The following is a 20,328-nucleotide window of genomic DNA, read 5'->3' as shown; positions in this document are numbered from 1 at the left end:
GCTTTAACTGGAAATGAAAAGCTTTATTTATATATATATATATCCACCATCGGCGCATTGTTTTTCCTTCCGCTTTGTATTTAATGCTCTTTATTCTAATAATCAACGCAAGACAATGTTCCTGTAAATGTCAACAGTATGAATAATAATAAAAAAAAAAGGTTTGCCTTGCACTCCGAGACTGTTCGCTCCTTTAAATGCTATATATATGTATATATAATGGATAATATAAGCAGAGCCCTTTGCATTTGGGTAAACCATGGTTTCAGCAAATTTTTTGACAGTGAGCAGGTTTCTTCGAAGCAAGGTTAAACTCAATTTATACCTGAAAATATGCATTCAAGAAAGTAGTTTGCCAGTAGTTTGCCAGTGTGCAACACTGAAACAACTACATAAACAGGAGCAGATACCTTTTGTTTTTTCTGCAGCAATGTGGTTGTGAACTATCAATGGTTTTAGTTCTCTTCAGTTGCTTGTTACCTGCAGCTTGGCTTAATTTAAAGTATGCTAGCTCACTGCAAATTTCTGTATGCTGCTGTGGGCATATCCTTCCTTTGGCAAATGAATATGGTGCAGAGGAGGCTGTTGGGAAGGGGGTGGGAGGGGGGGGGGGGGGTGTACAAGTATGCACACTTTAAATATACAACTTATTTAGAGTCAGCATTTTCTTTAGCCATTGAGAGTTTTGAGTTTTCTGGTAAGCTTTTTCAGCAGTGTTGAGCATAAGTATCCTAATGCTACGACTTGTAGGGTATATATTAACACCACTTTGTGGTCTTCATTACGTGTCAGTTTTACGCTTTCTAATACTTACTTGACATAGTCACATATTGATTGATATGAATAAAGGTTGGCCTCCCAAGTTTGATAACCGGAAAAAAAAAGTTGGATTTTCATATAGATTGCATAGTTGTGTCATGTATGAAACTCTGAACTCCTAGGTCTGTTCGATTCGGCTGCATTTTCTGCACCAGTTCAAGGAGTGCAGCACTTGCTCATTCAGATTCTCACCATCTGCAGTTTGCATGTACAAACTGAAATAATGACTGACTGACTGACTGACCGACCGACCGACCGACCGACCGACCGACCGACCGACCGAATGAATGAATGAATGAATGAATGAATGAATGAATGAAATTACCAGTGTTGTATATGCCATGAAAGTGCAGCTGTAATGTAGCTAGATGTCAGCACCCACATACAGTGAAACGTCATTGATATGATACCACTCAATATGTGCTTTGGAATAATATATGTTTTTGTTCCTGGCCAGCACTTTAGATAGGTAATGCATTTTCGTATAGCTAATCTTATTTTCGTGTGGATTTGGATAATACAATCGCAAAAGTATGTGCAAAACCCATGTGGCTTTTAATTTTGCTCCAAGAGGCAGTAGCTGAAATCTGGTTGTTACATCATGGCAAGCAGATGACCAGGCCTACATCCAACCATTCATTTTTAATGTAGCCAATGCCAAGGTATATTTCAACAGCCTTATCCAGTGTGGAATTGATGGAACAAGTACAACCAAATGAAACATACCTCCCAGCATTCAGTAAGGCACTCGTGCATCGCATATCGGAGATTAAGTGGTTCCATGAGAAATTTTTCTTCTTCTGAGAGGACAAATGTACACTTGGAAGATGATTTCAGCACTTGAACTTTAAATAACATGGTTTAAGAGCATGCAAGGCATCAACACCTTGGTTTCATTCTGAAAAGGTGTCGATAGCAATCAGCTGCACTTGGAAGGCGTGACTTACCGTATGGCCAAGTGCCTAGAAGGAATCTCTTTTCTATGAAAATGCCACGATTGGCACAATGATAGTTTGGTGGGCCTGCATGGTGATAATCATTGTATTGAAATAATTTGGAAATCTTTCATAAATTTCTCTTAAAAAAGAAGGGGGGGGGGGGGGGGGGAGAGGCTGGGACCTCATGAAATATTTGTACATTGATGATGGCACCAACCGCTGCACTTTTTAAAGGCTCAAAGGAAGCTGGAAGGCAAAGCTTTCAGTAGTAGCATTGTTGGTGCTGTTCTCTTAATTTTGTTTTACACGAGCGTGTATACAGCACATTCGGTCAAAAAAGTGCCATCATTGACTCGTCATTGCCATGACCTAGAATTGAGAAAAACGTTTAGGAAAAAATATGCACACAATTTTTATATCAAAATTGTGACGCAGCTGTTCTTTGTGCACCATTCAGTGTGCTGTCATACCATCTCGCTTCCCATTTAACCTAATTAAAGCAGAGGCTATAGTTAGCAATAGGAATTCAAACTGACTGATATGTACAGCCAATTATATGCTGTTAATTGTAAGTGTAGGTGTCCACCAAAAAGTGAGACAGATTCTGCGCCTTCCTTTCTGCAAAATTCAGACGAATTAAAGACATTTGGCATATCAGTCGCAAAATGCCAAAAATTTGCAAAATGACAAGGCAGTGTTAAAGGCACTGCTGCATCTACTTTTAAGGCAGAGCTTGAACGTCTTCTAATTTTTCTGAGCTTGAATCTTGGTTTGCACCTTGCTTTCGCTCTTAACTATAAGGTTGGCCCACAGGCTTTTGAGAGCATGATTTTGGGAAAACAGGCAATTCTGTATGTGAGTAAGTAGTGTACCACTCTACATGCCCATTGCCAAGTTCCAGCCATACTGAAAGAGCTTCGAGACGTCGGCAGGTTACCACATCCATGTATCGGTGCGGGCAAATGTGGAGCACGGCTTGCCTAACATGCATATTGCGGAGTAAAATTTCTTAGATTTATAAGCATAGTAATTTTTCTTAGATTTCGATTTTCCTAAAGTTTGGCAAATGGTTTTTCAACTACGCATATATGTTCCTCCTTTTGCTTAGTTCAGAGCAAGAGAAGTTTTATTGCCATAGTGAGCTACTGATAGTATGATTGCAACAGTTTGCTACAATGCTGATTATGATTCATAGCAGAAATGAAGAAAGTAGTCTGTATGAAAACACTGTTTAATTGCTGGCCTCTTGATGTTTAGTCAGCAGATAATGAGGACAGAGCAGGCACCGATGCTGAAATACAAGTGCTCATAACTATGGAACAATTAAGAAACTGCTAAGTTCATCTCTCTGTTTTTCTCTTTCTTCTGTTTTTCTCTTTCTTCTGTTTTTCTCTTCTTCCCTTCTACAGCACCTGATGGAAGCCCTGGTCAAGCTGCATCAGCTTGGAGCCATTGAGAAAAAGGATAACCTTCAGGTGAGCTGTTGCCACCATTTAAGTCTTGTGAAACTGAACTGGCTTGCAGTGGGGGCCTTTTCTTAATCCCACGTGCTGAGGTCAATGCAAAAGCTTGTTACATCATGAGAATTAGGCTTTCACAGTTCTTCCTCCTTTTCTTTGCAAGAAAAAGAAAGTGAGCGTTGTCCTGAAGGCATGTGCTCAGTGTGATCATGTGTCAAATGCTCTTTTAATGTTTTTTAATTCTTTCTTATCTTCAGCTAAACCCCAGTCAAGATACGGCTTGTTGCGTCATGAGAATTAGCTGTTTTCGGTTAAACATCACTCTGCAAGAAAAGGGAATCAAGTGTTGTCTTGATGGCATGTGCTCAATGTGCGAGCGTGCATAAAACTTTTCTTTCAGGATTTTTTTAAACATTATTTGAGGGTGAACACTAGCCAAGCTAAAAAACTTTTTCTTGTGTATCTATATACGTTGAGAGCTGTTTGATTCTGTCTCTCTTTTGAGGTGGTAAACCAACAATGTTGTTGCAGCTTACTGCCCTGGGTCAAAAAATGGCTGCATTTCCACTGGAGCCTCGGTTTGCCAAGATAATACTGTGCTCAAAGGACCTTGGTTGCACGTAAGTAGCTTTTTTTTTGCCATTGTTTACTTGACTGTATAGAGATGCTTTGGTTGTACTAAAGCAGACAGACTGCTGAGAAGGTTGTGCCAAACCTTTTTTTTTTATTGTTCGGGCAAGGGATTGGGTTTTTTCACTGGCAGTAATGCTGTCTTAAGGTTCATTATTCAGATGAGTAAGCATGGGCTGTGCGACATGGCAAAGCCTTTCATCAAAAGTGGGTTGCCTGTCACACTGTTATGGTCACTGCAGGTGCAGATTTGTGATGAATTTGGCCACATGGCCACTTGGCCAAAGCCACATAGGAAGAGTAGCTAAGTTTCGGCTTTCTCATTAAACGCTGACTGATTATTGTTCCTAACCTGTGCACCACTTTCTTTGGCAAGAATGAAATTTATGTGCAGTAGTACTGCAGCACATATGCGATGAGGACGAGAGGAGACACAGATAGCGCTGCACCGATAATGTCCAACCAACATGCCCGAGCATCTACCCTGTCTGATTTGTGTGCAGGTTCCTCTAATACAGAATGGAACAACCATTGTGCACAAATTGTCCAATTTCTTGATATTGTTGTACTGAAGTTGAAAACGAGTTTTAATTATTTGAAGTAGGCAGTATCATTAGTTTGAAAAGAAGAAAAGTGTGCTTTTTACTAATAATTATGGAGTAAAATTTAACTGACTGCTCCAGCAGTTTTCTTTCGTATTGGAGGGACCTGTACCTTAGTTTTCGTGAAGAGTTACTTTTCTTTTGGCTAATGTGGGTCTTGCCACGAACAGTATTTTTACTTTTGTATTAAAAAAAAATTTAATTTTCAGCATCTCCTTGAAACTTCACACTTCTTGTAGGGCAAGCATGACAGTTATGCCTCTGCATTTGCAAACACTGCTTTTCCTTTTTTAAATGGCACCTCTGTAGCTCGTTCATGTTAAAATTTTTTCTGACTTTGCACGAGATTGATGAATGTTATTGAGAGGTAATAATTTCTCTCTTTCTTTTTTTTTTCTGTTTATGTAGGGAAGAAATCCTGACTGTCATATCCATTTTATCTGGCGACTCAGTTCTTTACTTCAACGAAAAAAATGTGAGTACAATTAGTATAATTTCACTTCATAAGGCGTACATTAGAATTTGCGAGGCAAGTACTACTGGCAATATAGATCAACTAGAAATTCATAATGTCTGAACGTTAGGAGACTGCTGGGCCGCACTTGCAATACACAAACTGTTTACTAATAGTTTGATAAATGAAAACTTAGTGCAAATTGAACTGAGTGGCAAGTACCATTCGAAAAATATTAAAAATTTCAAATGTTTGTACACCCTTAGTACTTACTGCAAATTCTTTTCCTTGCTTGTCAGAGGGATCGTGCTGCTGAGGTCTGGAAGAAATTTCAGTCAAATGAAGGGGACCATGTGATGTTGCTGAATGTCTACAAGGCCTATAAGAGTGTCAAGGGAAACAAGGTGAGCATAAGCGAAACCGCGTAATGCTGGGTGGCAAACACAGCATATAGTTTGTGTAATTATTTCTAAAAACAATCTGCTGCAGTGCACCTTTCAGCACAGTCATGTACACAAATTTTGTCTCTCGTAATGTCTTTTTTTTCTCTCAGTTTCTAACATCGTGTTCTTCGAAAAAAGTGTGATCTCACACTCCCTCAAGTTCCTAAGGGGGGAATACTGCTGTTTCAATGTTTCAGTTTCCTGCTATTATGGTGCTTAGCAGAAAACTTAATAAATGCCGATAAATTTAAAGTAGTATAGTACTTGGTATTCTGTGTTGCAAAGCTCATTGGCTTTCTGGAAGGCTGAATAGACTATTTATGTGCATAGGGAAGCTTTTTTTCTTTTCTTTGATAAGAGGTAAGCAGTGTATGTATGAAGGGTTAAATAAGACTTGAAGAAAAAAAAAAAATCCCAGAGGTGACCTTTGCTGGACTTCTTATATTAGAGAATGGAACAGTCTTCCATTTGGTAGAAACAATGCTTTAATGCATCTGTAGTCTTATTCTTCTTGGCTGCATCAGCTAGAAAAACAACGAACTTGTTCTCATGCCCTTTCAGGCTGCATTAGCTAAAAAAATAATGCACCTGTTTTCATAGTCCATTCAACCCATCAGTAGAACTGTTGAAACATATTTTTCTTTGATAATGTGTGATTTGTAATGCTGGGTCGAATACCGCGAATATAGGTACATTAGACAGTCTTTTGTCATTGCTTTCAACAGAGCATGTTGACAAGTGTGCAGTGATGCTAGCAAACACTCTGCATTGTGCTGCACTACAGGAGATGGTAGAAGCCTTGAAGACTAGCGATGGGGGCGCCCTTGATCACTGTGTGAGCTGCCTATATACAGTAGAACCCGTTCATACGTTTTTCACCGGTCCGAAAAAAACAAAACATAACAGCCGGGAAAACGCAACAGTGAGAAACGCTCCAAAAAGGAACGAGAACGGTGCAGCTTTCACTTCAAACAATTTATTTCCGCAAAGTGGCGTTAGGACTTAAAAAAATCAAGAATAGTGGACTGCCGTTTCTTTTGCTCGCTAGAAAACACCAAGCGCTTCTCAATAGCCTGGAAAGCCGCATTGCTGTCCGCGTCGCTTTGAGGTGCGACATACCCACGGAGGAGGTCCAGAGCCGCGACCGCTTCTCCAAAGCTCGGATCTGACAAATCTTCGGAATCTTGTGGCTCGAGATCGTCATCACAATCTGCGGCTTCACTCGCGACCGAGCTCGCAACAATATCACCGATACTCTGGCACTCCGATGTCACGACGGCAGCATCCACTGAGACGTTGTCGTCGTATGTGAGTCCCGTGGCACCCAGCGCATCCATCGCCTCAGTGAGGTCTTGATTGCAAGAGGCTTCTTAGAAAAAGGAGAACACTCCTGCACTGGGATCCCATCTTGTTGTCAAAGTAGCGAAGAAATTCTTCGAAGAACGAACACGTCATCCACGCACGACTGTTACTTCTGTAGTGGCATGGCAGCAGGCGAGTGTTCTTCAAGCACCGCGGGTTCCGATATTTGCCGATTATCCATGGCTTTAACCTATCGGAACCATCCATGTTGCAGCAAAGGAGCACCATCAATCACTCTTTGCTGTTTTTGCCTCCGTGACACGCTTCTCCTTTCAGGCTTAGGGACTTCGACGGCTGCACCCGAAAAAAAAGGCCCGTTTCATCGGCGTTGTAGATGTCACGAGGCGCATAGCCCTCAATTAGTATAGCAGATAGTATGGCCTTCCAATCGTTGACTGTTGCCAAGTCCACACTAGATGATTCACCGCTTACTGTCTTGTACACGATGCCGTGCCTCTTCCGGAAACGGTCGATCTAGCCATTCGACGCCGCAAAGCCCGTGATGCCTAGTCTGTCGGCGATGTTCACTGCCTTCTCGCGCAAAATGCTGCCATCAAAGTTGACGCCGGCAGCGCGAGCTTGCTTGAACCAGGTCAGAAGAGCCTCGTCGAGGTTTCCATACTTAGCCCCACGAGCCTGCTTAGCTTTCGGGCTGAAAAGCGCTGCATTGCCTTCAATCTCTGCACGCTTTGAGCTGATGCTGTTAAGCGTCGATGGTGGCAGACCAAGGTCTTTGGCAATATCAATTCTTTTCCGCGCTGGCTGCCTGTCGACAGCGTTGAGTGCATCCAGCTTTTCCTGGAGGGAAAGCGCCTTCCGCTTGCGCGACGCCATCGAAGAACATCAGATCACGATCGTCGTATACAAAGGACAAGGGTTAGTTCGACTGGTTCACGACCGGCTTTGTCGTGGACTGGTTCGATGGATGGGTGGATGGATGAAGCTAAACCCTTTGAATCGGGCGGTGGTGGTGCACGTCACCTAGCTGACGTTTACGAGGCAGATGGCCATCTAGTGGCGGCCTCTCCAACTTGCGTGCGGCTTCTTGAAGTCAGTTCCATAGCCAAGCCTAGCCAAGACTCTTCAAAAGTCAGGATGGTGGTCGGCGCGCGTTGCCTCAGGCGGGTTCGCGGTGACCAGTTGCGACGTATCATGCGGGAACGTTTCCCAGCTACAACGTAACAACAAGGATACCAATACATTGGATCCTACAAGAGCAATGCCGGGACTTGGTGAAAGCGACGTAACAGCCGGGAAAACGCAGCAGTGAGGAACGTAACAACGGGGTTCTACTGTATCAGCTAAAAGTATAATGCTAGTTTACTGCTTCAGTGTCACGTAAGCAGTTGAGGAGCGAGGAATGAGAATCAGCTGCTATGTTGTCGCTACTAGTACATATCTCTTGTTTGGATGCCTCTGAGCAGTGCAGCTGTGACTCACACAGGGATATCCAGTGAAAAGAATGCATGTGGGAATTCTCCCTCATGCACTTGTAGCAGTTGTACATCCATGCTTATTTAACTGTCGTGCATTTTTTGGTGGAAAAATGTTTTAAACTGTGTCATTTTTTTGTTTTGTATGCTAGGGCCTTGGCTCATTGAAATTAGTCATGCGTTCCACTGTTATATGTCCAGGCAAGCCAGGGTTTGTCCCACTTTTCAGTAGAGGTTTTTCCACCCTGTGGCCCTGTTATGCAAATATTTTGGGGTTCAAAGTGGCTTTGTGTTGCAGGCCTGGTGCAAGGAAAATTTTGTCAACAAGAAGAATATGCTCAAGGTTATTGACATTCGTTCCCAACTGGCTGAGCTCTGTGTCAAAGCAGGTGTACCACTGCGATCATGTGGCCAGGACAGCGCAGCTTTGAGGTAGTGCTTTCCTTTCGTTACTTTTAAAATGCTGCAATGCAAGAGAACAAAAACATCAGTGCTAAAGGTGTTTCCAGCATGGGCTGTACATGTTGGGATGTTGTGGGTGAAGTGGTATGTATGAAGTAAACTCTCATTAGTTTCGCTTTTGGGGGACCAAAAGAAATGTTCAGATTAACCTAAAGCTCAAATTATCGAACGGGCCAGAAAAAAACTGCCTAAGCCTGTTTGCATCAAAGTGAATTAAGCATCACAGTGAAGCGCGCAGTGCATCCAAAACGGTGTGACTGGCTGATGCACACATACCAATTCCAGCTAAGAGATGGTTTATTATGTTTATTAGCAGGCCCGTGCACTTTCTTTTCCTTCTTCCTACAGCCAGAACAACAACAATCAGCTTATGCATCTAGTTCGCCGCATAGTCAATAAGCACTCCAGGCTACATGAGGGTCAAGTCAGGCAGCTTGTCCACGCATTAGCACTTAGCAAAATTTTATATACAATTCCAAGCACATTCTGTGACCATCTAACTATTAAAGTAGAAACGATGGTATAGGTGGCAATTACCCGTATAATGCACGTGGTTGACTCCAAATTGGCTACACTCCCCCCCCCCCCCAACCATCCCCCACTTCTCACTTCCCAAGCCATCCCCCATCCAACCACCATTGCCCCCCTCCGTAGCACCCCAAGTGCAGCATGATGGCAGCTCATCCTCCCATTCATAACGGCAACAACCCACTAATAATCTTGCACTGGAACTGTCGGAGCATTAAGCAAAAGCGGGATCCTCTAGTACAACTCATAACTAGCAACTCGTCATCCCCAGACCTTATACTACTACAAGAAACTCGTACAGCCCTCAGCATACCAGGATATACAGCATACCATGTACAGAGCGGGGACAAGCCCGTGGTTACAACCTACATCAGGCGCACACTCCGACAAAATACATGACTACACACACGAGGTAGCACACGTTACCGTAGAAATCATACCGAATGATGTTACTGACGAATCATTAATAGTCTCTAATATATACAACCCCCCTAGTAGCCCCGCATCCCGTTGCGCGAATCTAATAGCACAGGAGGCCAAGAAAACACCTTTATTAATAGCGGGGGACCTAAACTGTGCACACGCTAATTGGGGATACAGCCGTACAAACAGCAGAGGAGAGGTTCTGTCCAATCAGATACAGCAATCCCAGCTATCCGTATGATTTCGACATGCCCACCAGACAGGGTACGGTTGGAATGATGGATACTAGCCCAGATCTCACGCTCGGCAGAAACATCCCGCACCTGAGATGGGAACGAACCGGACACACATTAGGCAGCGATCATTATATCATCGCGATAATCCTTGAGGGACCATACTGCACACCAAAGTCATATAAGCATCGTGTGGTGAACTGGGAAAAATTCCGACGTCAAAACACCCCTGCTGAAGACCACATAGAATTAGAGCTATCGGTTAAAAAACTCCTTCAGGACCAGGAGAATAATACGCAGATCTTTGATACAAACGAAAAGGTGCCAATGTTAGATGCCGGAATGGCCCATTTACTTGAAGCCCACCGCAGTTTAACTAAACGATATGCCACACAGAAACACAACCGCAAACTTAAGCAGAAGATTAATGATCTGGCCAACCAAATGGAAGACCATGGAGCGCAACTGTTCCAGCAGAATTGGACACAAATATTTGAAGGGCTAAAAGGAAACCTTACCATAAAGCGTGCGTGGCACCTACTTCAGCACCTTCTGGACCCAACCCAGAGCCAGACATACACACGAAACATAATAGCAAGACTAACCCATCAACACAAGCATGACACAGATGCCCTTCTAGCTACTCTAAAGCACAAGCACACCACCCTGGGAAACCCTCAATTCCTTCCCCCCTATGCAGGAGGACCAAATGATGTATTAGATGCTGCAGTACCGACATCAGAAATACGGGCAGCACTTCACAAGCTCAAGAGATGGTGCGAAGGAAAGAGAAACCAAAACTATGTGTCTGAACTGTATTTTAGAAATATGGAGGTTCCAATTGCCATTGTGCCTGCCATAGCGTGGGCAGCACTGTTCCATGCAATTGATGTTTGGGGATGTTTATTACGGTGATCGCTGACTGTGTGGGTTGTAGCACGACACAATTCCACATCTGAATTAACCGGAGCGAGCCTTCCCAATACTTCAATTAACAAGCGTCTGGCGCTATAGACTTACATGGGTGTTGGCCGGAACTGCACTCCTAGTTGGAATTATCCGAATTTTAGAATTAACTAGACATTACTGTACTGGTATTTAAGGGTTTGACTTTCAGTGCATGCCTTCCAACTTCTGAGCAGTTTCTTCACTGAATACAGTATAATGTGTCGTACTAGTGAAGAAAAATTAACCCATGTATCAATGATGTTAAGCAAATGTTCTGACAGAACTGCCATTTTTGTGCGCATCCTAGAAGGGGTTAGGGAGGGTGTTGTTTTAAACTTTTCCTTTTTTTAATTGAAAAACCAATTTGCTCCAGGGTAAACCTGGTGGTCTGGCGATGGGGAAGGGGGTTGTTTGGGCTTGTGGTATGAGAATGGGAATAATAATTCTGCAGCGGTGGATCAAGATGTGAAGCTGGTGCGAGGCAGCGAGTTTAGCTTGTCTGAGTCTTCTGCTGTGGTTCAACCAGAGAAATGCACCTACCTATCTCTTAATTGAATTGCTTCGTTTCCTGGAATGAAAGCATCCAGTGGAAGGCACCTTGGAGTAGTTTATATGTTGTCTAGTGTGTTTTGGATGTGCCGTGACTCATGTGGTACATCTTTTGGTACAGTATCTTCTGTATGTTCGGGCTATGTTGGGAGTCATTTGTCCAGTTTACAAGAACACCTCCAGAAATGAGATGTATTGGTCATTTTTCGCTTTGAGGATGATTCATCTGTGTGATCCTGTAGAATTTATATCATGCAGTTTGGGATTTTGAACCTTTTGGCGGTGCAAAAGCAGTCAGCATACCTGGGGAATATTTCGAGTTGCAGTTGGAATGCAGCCGCCCACATGCTGTTATCCTCACCTTGAATCATTCCACTTCTTCCTCAACACTCATAAGCCCAAGAAACCTTCCTTTTTTTCAACTATTTAATGGTGCACATTGGGCTGTCTGCTACGAAGGTTTCTGAAAATTTGGTTAAATCTCGGTGATACGAAGTTTGGTATGATACGAATTCACGAAATTCCCTGACTGGAGTGCATTGTGTACAATGTGCAATATCTTGGATGTTCCGAAGACTCTTCCACGCCACTACTACAGATAATACGAACACGTGACTGCAACCTTGAACACTACGCACTGCCTGCGCATCGTTGACTCCGCAATCGCCAGCAGCCCTGTATGAACATCTAGAAGCAATATAAAAGGGAACACGGGAGCGCGTGGCCTTCGCGCATTGCAAAGCGGTGCCACCAACACAGAACGAGATTTGGTGGGACCAAGGGTAGGCTCGGAAAGAGCAGCCGACCAAGCCTACTTTGGGTGCGTCTTTACCACTGATTCTTATCACCTGTCGGTGGCAGCACATTTGAAAGTGTGGAGGCCACTCGCTTCCGTGTTCCCTTTTATATTGCTTCTAGCTGTAAGCATCTTGAGCAGTTTGCAGTGATGCATGGCTCGTACCTCGCACTAGTTGCTCTGTACGCATCACTAGCAGTCTGTGGTGCCGCGCTGCCGACACGTCGCCATTTCTTGTTGTGCTGTACGCGCCGCGAGAAATCCGCGGAGACGCACGGCACGCGCATCGCCGACGTCTAGATTGCCTGTCGCGCGGTGTGCGCCGAAAGTGGCGAACTGTGACCGCAACCGTAATAAACCTTCTCAGACGTGAGCAGATCTGTGCGACTGCGTTTCACATGCTTCTGCATACTTTCTTTCATTTTTGATGGTACGAATGTTTGGATGATCTGAATTTTTTCGCGACTCCGTGAGATTGTATCACCGAGATTTTACTGTACTCTTCTTTTGTAGCAGTGATGCTTGTTTCATGGTTCTGTGTACAATAAATACTTCATCAGGTCAAGGACACTGCTAGATGTAGGTGGGTGTATGTGAGACGTAATCGAACCCGGATATATTGATCTCGAAGGGGATCGCGAAATAGTTCGATATATCGATAATTCGATATACAGAATTCGGCTTGAGACGCCACTTGCGATTGTGAAAAATGATATGGTATTTGTCGCGTAGTCAACCCACTCTCATAATGAACCCACTCCCCATTTTTACCCCCGAGAATTTGAAAAAAAAAAAGAAGCGTTCGGTGGCGCGTTTCTCCGTTTCGACTGTCGTATCTACAGCTCATTTATTGACAGCGGGCCAAGATGCGCAGCGATAATGTCACGATGTTTTTATCTTTTAACTATACTTTTATGGTTCAATTTATCGTGCCGCGCTTGGGGTGGGGCGGGCATAGTCCACTGCTTACAAAATCATTGGTAAGCGGGATAGCTGCAGATGCCGTTTGGAGCGAACAATGCTAAAAGTCGGTGGCATGATAGCAGCCGACCGCTTGCTTTCGTTGATTCATAAATTCAAGAATGAACGACTCTCGCAAAAAAAAAAAAGATCTGCCACTTCTTAACGTCCGCAGGCGCCATAGCTGACAAGAAAACTCTCGCAAAAGAAAAAAAATTGCCGCTTCTGAACCTCCGCAACCGCCATAGCATACGTTCCGCACGACTGCAATAAACGACTCTCGCAAAAAAAAAAAAAAAAAAAAATCTGCCGTTTTTTAGCGTCCGCCGTGGCTTACGCACGTTCAGCACGACGACACGAGATGCTCATCGCACGCCAGCAGCCGCGCACAGTGCATTCACAAGACACACTGGAGAAGCATCTGCCACGGGCTGAGCTGGCCTGTCCGCGCATGCGTAGTGCATGCTGCTGCGAATGAAGACCGGGAAAGGGATAGGTAGGGGAGAGATAAAGCTCAGCAGAAGAGTGGGCACACCCTAGTTCTTCGCTCTATCGCGTTTTTCCCCTCTCCCAAACACCACGGCTGCATTGGTTCCCTCTCGTTCTTTCACCCACATGACTTGCAAACGTCACATGCTAGTGTGGCAGTGATCACCGCAGATGCGCACGCCTTTGGGGAAGGGCGCGGCGCTGCCCTAGACTAGCCGTTGCTGAGCTGTGCCCTCTCATTCCTTCCGCGCGTGGCTTGAAAACGTCACGCGGCAAACGGCCGAGGTGATGCGATCGTCTTTGGGGGAGGCACACCGCACCGTCCAATGCGTGATGCGGAGTTCGATATATCGAACGACTGGTGAAATTGAGTTCGATATACGATGCAGCTTTCCTATACTTTTTTTTACATGAGATTTTCAAGGGGATATTCCGCGAGTTCGATATAACCAAAATTCGAAATATCCGGGTTCGATGGGTTTGACTGTATTCTTTACGATTGCAGGCTCTTTTATGCCGCATGCGTTGCTAAATGTGTTACTTTTTTCATTTGGTATCTCGAGGGTCATTTTCACTGGGCATTGTCGAGGAACTCTGAACAGCTTGAACTAACCATTCTCAAACCTAAATAATTGTTATAACTATTATAACAATAATCTTGCTCTATAGAGAAAAGGGACGCAGCTATGAAAGGAACAGATAGGTAGATTAAAGCCAGCTCGACCTGGACTATTATGTATTTCCTTAGTGAAATGCATTTATGCGTCGCCACAACATGAAAGGCATTGAGAATTGGCTAGGAGATTGCGTAGAGTAAAATTTAATTGTGCAGCAATTGTTATAAACCTAAAGTAAAAGAAAATGTAGTGGTGACTTAAATTTACTTTTTGTTTCTTCCCAGAAAGTGCCTGGCCTCTGGGCTGTTCACTAATGTCGCTGAGCTCCAGAAAAATGGAGATTATTTAACAGTAAGTATTCTCTTACGTCCTCCTACTGGGCAGTGTGTATACTTTGCTGTATTAGTTGTATATGCTAAACTGTAGCGAGGGGTGCTGCTGTTACTGTACTGAGAAAAACCATCTTAGGCTAAGATAGCACTATTTTTTGTCCACAATTGAGAAACTTCTTGTTCAACAAATTGATCATAAAACAGAGGAGTAGCTGGCATGAGAAATTAGTGAAGTGTGAAAAGTGAGTTTGGATTGTTGTATAATGCACTGAAATTAGACACATTGTTTCTGGCACAGAGCACAGAGTGTATAGTTTGCTGTGCTGAAGTGGTAAACTCTTGCAGCTTCATTGCAGTACTTGCACTGACCGGTGCATTTAACTGCTTCGGGTAAAGGGTAGAAAAAATACCAGTATTTAACTTCTCAGGTCATAGCATTCTCATTACGAAGATTCAGCACAGAACATAGATGGGCACGAAAGAGTAAGACACCATCGATAATTAATCCTTTGTCCCGTCTCTCAGTCTATGTTCTACGCTGTTAACTCCAAGATGGAAAACTAGCAAGCCCAGTCTGCTGGTCTGGCCAACTGCATTGTGCTCATTGACTTGGTGCTAATGAAGTGTCCTTCTCTTTTGACCAGTTGGACGCACGCAAGAAAGTTCACATTCACCCATCATCGTGCCTCTTCTCATCATCACCTGCATGTGTGGTCTTCACGGAAATGGTGGAGACCACCAAATGTTACATGAGGTGAGCCGCTCTCATAGATTGGCCTTTGGGGTTTGTCATTGGAGGCTGTGCCTTTAGCTAGAAGTAGCAGCCAGTTTAAAATAGCAGTGTATTTCACCAAAACTTGGAGCAGACACCAATCTTACTGGCCAGCAGCGTGACCTCTGTTGCATCTTTACACGACACAGCTGACACAGTCCTGGCTATGTTAAGAATGCGTAATTGTGCTGGGCTGCTACTGAGTGCCATAGTGCCTTTTAAGGCCACTTTGTCTTTTATTGTGAAATTGTACAGAAAGGTGGCATGTCATTGTCTGTGTGCTCTCTCTACTGTGCTTTTAGTGCGAAAGCACTCATCCGCTCACCACCACTGGCCAATAATCTTGTGCGATCTTGTTTGTGCCATCGCTCTGATTGGCTAAGCTGTCTCATGAGGTCACAACCACGTGGCCTTGGCGCGTAATTCAAACTAAGTCCAATGTAGCGGCTCTAATGCGTTAGTCTCCCCGATGGGTCTTTTGCCAACCAACAGAGAGAATGATAGAGCCTATGACTAAACAATGGCTGATCATGACCTCTTGTAATGCTTTCACACTGAGAAAAAGAACCATCGGCGGGGATTAGAGCCAAGCAGATTCGAACCCGGTTAGTCGTATTCAGCAGCCAAGCGTATTAATCATTGAGCTACTGCAGCATTTGTGTTCGCTCATAACCAACCTGGTTAAGTAGGGTAAAGCATAAACCATTTGACAAGGCAGCTCCCAGATGAAACCACAAACCCATGTCCTCCACAGCCGAGTGCGCCGTAGCATCGGAGCTGACCTTCCGGAGCATCGGAGCTGAACATTCCTTACACTGGATAGTCTACTTTTGAGCTGTTTAGCGGGCACTTTCGACATTCCTGAACTTCATAATCTAGGTTAGGCATAGAAAAAGTGATTTCTCACTTCTTAGACCTTAATAGTTTGTTTCGTCTTAAATTCCAGGATACTGAACATACTGCTGAAGAATAGACCCCATGGCCTGGGAAATTTTGATGCACCCTGTACATTTTTTTTTGTTCCAATACTTGCATATAGCAGAGCATCCTGTATATTATTATTTTATTTTTTAAGCAGGTGCAGTAACCAAGTACCATCATATACAGTATTGGACAAAACATACTAACACTGCAGATTACTTTGGGTTGGCTGATAGAAAAGTTGCATTGTGAACAAGCAGATTGACAGCCTGCGAATCAGATTGAATGGATGTAGTATGTGAAACATGTCATGTTGCATTGCTGACATAGAGTGGAGCAATGGCTTGATCATGAACTTTTGCATGCAATAAACTGCTTTTTGTTCATTGTCACAGGAACTTGACTGTGGTGGACCCTGACTGGCTGCCTGATGTTGCTCCTCAGTATTTTAAGAAGAAGCGCCTTGGTGCCAAAGCACTATCCTGACGAGACAGGTAAATATTTACCTTGGTTTTGGCAACTTTCTGATTGAGGCTGACGTTGCATGATTATCATCAGTGTGTGATAATTACCGTATTTACTCGCCTAATGAACCCACCTTTTTTCCAGATAAGTTGACATAAATTTGGGGGGAGGGTTCATTACGCGGGGAAAAAAAAATTGATATTTTTTAGGTCGAAATTTCATGTCACAATGAAGATAGGAAAATCGCAATCCCAACCTTACCTTTATAGTAAAAACACATACACGATGAATGTGAATTAAAAATTCATTTTTATTTTCATGCTGCTGGCTGCTTATGGTCTGTCTCACTCTGGCTCGCTATCTGAATCCACGCTTCAACTCATATCGCTTGCGACTTCATCGGCGTCGGCGTCTTCCCACAGCGCGTCGTCTTCACTGCCGTCGAGGCTGTTGGAGATGCCAGTCTTTTTGAAGCTGCGGACGACCATCTCGCTGGGAATCACACTCCATGCTTCTAGAATCCATCGACAGAGCATGTCGATGGTGGGCCTTCTAATCTTACCTGCGGGAGTCAGGTCGTGGTTTCCCGCGGCCATCCACTCTGTATAGAGCCGGCGCACGTTGTCCTTAAAGGGCTTATTAATGGAAACATCAAGGGGCTGCAGCACTGATGTCAAGCCACCTGGGATGATAGCAAGGTCCGTGCGTAACTCGCTCATTCGGCAGCGGACATTTTTTTCCAGATGGCCGCGGAAGCTGTCCATAACAAGCAGCGATGGCAGGAGAAGAGCCCCGGGCCGCCGTCCCCAGGCTGTTTTCAGCCAGTCGGACACCAGCTCGGCCGACATCCACCCTTTCTCCTGGGCGCGAATGTGGATACCGGCAGGAAGAGTTCCCTTTGGCAGAGTCTTTCTTTTGAAGACGACGAACGGCGGCAGCTTCCTGCTGTCCGCTGTTACAGCTAACATCACGGTGCACCGCTGCTTCTCGGCGCCCGTCGTCTTAACCTGCACACTTTTCGCACCTTTCATATCGACAGTGCTGTTTCTTGGCATGTCAAAGTTTATAGGCGTCTGGTCCGCGTTCCCGATTTGCGACAGCAGGAACTTTTTTGTCCTCACGGATCCGAATGACAAAGCGGTGGAAATCACGCACTTTGTCCCCACAGTCTGCCGGCAGCCGCTGGCATAACGTAGTACGCCTTCTGAGGCACAACCCGTTCCGGCGCATGAAACGAGTCGTCCAACCACTGCTCGCCTTAAATTCACTCGCGGCAATGCCGTGACTTCTTGCAGTGGCCCGCGCATGATTCTGTACCAGCTCGTGGGATACGGCACATCCTTCGTTGCGGAGCCTCTTCACATAGCTCAGAACTTCTTCCTCGACGCGAGGAAACTTGCCCTGCTTCGGCCCGCGAAAGGCCCGGCGATCTTTCTTCGTCGCTCTGAGTTCCTCTTGTTGATTCCTCCAGTAGCGCACACGCACGGGGTCTACACTAAAATGCCGTCCAGCCGCGCGATTGCCATGCTCCAAAGCATGCTCCACGACTTTGAGCTTAAAACCGGCCGTGTAGCTAGCGTAACGCCCCATCGCACAACGCGCAGAAAATGCACAGCACGCACGAAATAATGCAAAGGTCGTAGCGAAGCACTTAAACAGCAACAAAATAGGACTGGCGAAATGGCGACCGACGCTGTCCAAGTGCGTTGTCTTTACTTCGTTCTGCCGCCGCCGCGCATGCATGGCGCTATAAGCAGAGGTTTGCTTTGCATTTAATAGATGGCACTCGGCAACCTGCATCATCATCATCATTGTAAAAAAAAAAATCTAGAGAAGTTTGACAAATTGGTTCGAGAAATACAAAGAAAATAGCCGAGCGTGGTGGAAACTGCCGTCACCCCATTTCAAAGAGGACGCCCCAGTAAAGCCCTTTGCGCATCCACCAACGAATCATGCAAGGTCACTGAACGATCAACGAAAGCGTGCAGTCGACGCCCGCGTCACCCGCGTTCGCGTCGCCGGTGTTCAGCATCGTTGGCTTCAAATGATGTTTATTTTATCACTGCGCGATCAGACAATTTTATGATCGTCGACAGTCGACAGCGCCGGCCAATTGAGCCGAGATAACGCGAACATGCTGAACACCGACCCTGCGGGCGGGTGCGCGTTATTTACGCGACGTAAAAAAAAAAAAATTCAATTTTCGACGACAAAAGTGGGGGGTGGGTTCATTACGCGAGTAAATACGGTAGGCAACAGTGCAGGTGCTGAATCTTGTGAATGGATGATGATGATGGTATGGCCAAACCCTGTGATGGGTGATCACAGTGAGTTCTGGATTAGGCCTACAGAAATTAATGCACACGTTGCCATTGGAACTAGCTAGCATAATCTTGTTAGATATGCTTGTCTCATTTTTGTGTTTGTGGCTGTCAGAGGGAGGCAGTGGAATTGGATAATTCATGAGTTATGAGATGTCTGCTGGGTAGACCTTGAGCAGTTTGTTTCTTGTGCTTACAAAGTTTGAAAAAGCTGCACAAATGCCAGTGCACCTTATATTTCTAGAAGTGCTTGCAAGGAACCGAGGACTCTGTTTTGCTATGTCAGTGTGGTCGCACTAAGCCATGATTTGATGGTAGCTATGATAAGGGCACGATAAACTGAGGGCATCTCGTAAAGGATGTAAAATGTATGTGCTAATGAGATGCTAACCACGAAATAAAAGTTTATGTATATGAAACTAAACTGCACTGTTAAGGGCATGTTATTCTAGTGCTGCCTGTAATCATGCTAGGGTTTGTGGGGTGAGAAGCATTCCGCATATCTGATATTTTGTGCCCTATTTCTTTGTCTAGGTGGTGCCACCTCTCACCATTCTGCCCGAAGATGCAGTACTGCCCTGGGGGCTACAGATATGCAGCTCCGCTTGCTTGTCTGCAGCCTGAGAGCAGCAAGAAACCTTTGTTAATAAATTATCTATATATGTTTACATATGCTACATACTGCCTACAGCGCGTCGACGGATGAAAAGATGCTGTGCACTTTTGATAGCTGTACAAAGGCTCTCAGAAAGGCTTGGCAATGAAATCTTTTCAGCAAGTCATTGGTAGTATGTTACCTGCTTCTTCAGACACACGGTGGCAGCTTTTCGATGGAGGCGAAAAGCAAGGTGCCTGTGTGCTGTGTGATGTCAGTGTACGTTAAAGAACCCCAGGTGGTTGAAATTTCCTGAGCCCCCCACTATAACGCATTGTACAATAACACACACATTATACAGTTGAATAGCAGAAACCTGAGTACCAGTCGAACACTCTTTATACAATCGCTCCTGACTTTACCCTCACAGCATCACGTCATTCTCATTCAAGAATCGCGTGCTCTTAAAGGTATTCCGGGCTACCGTGCCCTGCAACGCATGACAGTGAGTGTGCCCCATTAGTGAGCACTTATATTCGTTGGGACCTCTGATTTGAGGCCATTGACGTCCCCTCTCGTCTTGAACGTCACCTCACGGCATTTACTCTGTATTCTGATCACTCATTTCGCCCTTTATCCATTTTCAATTTTTATAACCCATCTAGAGAGAACACACTTTTCAAACCGTTCATGCACTTCAACATTGTTTCGAGACTCCGACTTCTTGATAGGTGGGGACTTTAATGCTCCGCATGTTATCTGTGGTTACCCACACA

The 20,328-nt window shown here is 44.6% G+C and overlaps 1 protein-coding gene across 2 annotated transcripts in view; it reads left to right on the top strand.

The window, feature by feature from the left end:
* The window catches only part of LOC146199411 (ATP-dependent RNA helicase DHX33-like), a 40,779-nt gene extending 21,145 nt beyond the window's left edge, over positions 1-19,634 (top strand). For both annotated transcript variants that reach the window (XM_084594882.1, XM_084594883.1), the window contains exons 16-24: positions 3,167-3,232; positions 3,749-3,837; positions 4,858-4,924; positions 5,203-5,307; positions 8,440-8,573; positions 14,431-14,497; positions 15,123-15,232; positions 16,567-16,665; positions 19,492-19,634. In XM_084594882.1, the coding sequence (XP_084451008.1) occupies positions 3,167-3,232; positions 3,749-3,837; positions 4,858-4,924; positions 5,203-5,307; positions 8,440-8,573; positions 14,431-14,497; positions 15,123-15,232; positions 16,567-16,657 (729 nt within the window). In that variant the 3' untranslated portion in view covers positions 16,658-16,665; positions 19,492-19,634. The remainder of the gene's footprint in view (positions 1-3,166; positions 3,233-3,748; positions 3,838-4,857; positions 4,925-5,202; positions 5,308-8,439; positions 8,574-14,430; positions 14,498-15,122; positions 15,233-16,566; positions 16,666-19,491) is intronic.
* The last annotated feature ends 694 nt before the right edge of the window (positions 19,635-20,328 follow it).

Source organism: Amblyomma maculatum, chromosome 2, assembly GCF_055883805.1.
Source record: "Amblyomma maculatum isolate TAMU_Amacu chromosome 2, ASM5588380v1, whole genome shotgun sequence".
NCBI lineage: Eukaryota > Metazoa > Arthropoda > Arachnida > Ixodida > Ixodidae > Amblyomma > Amblyomma maculatum.
This window is presented reverse-complemented; position numbering and strand designations above follow the sequence as displayed.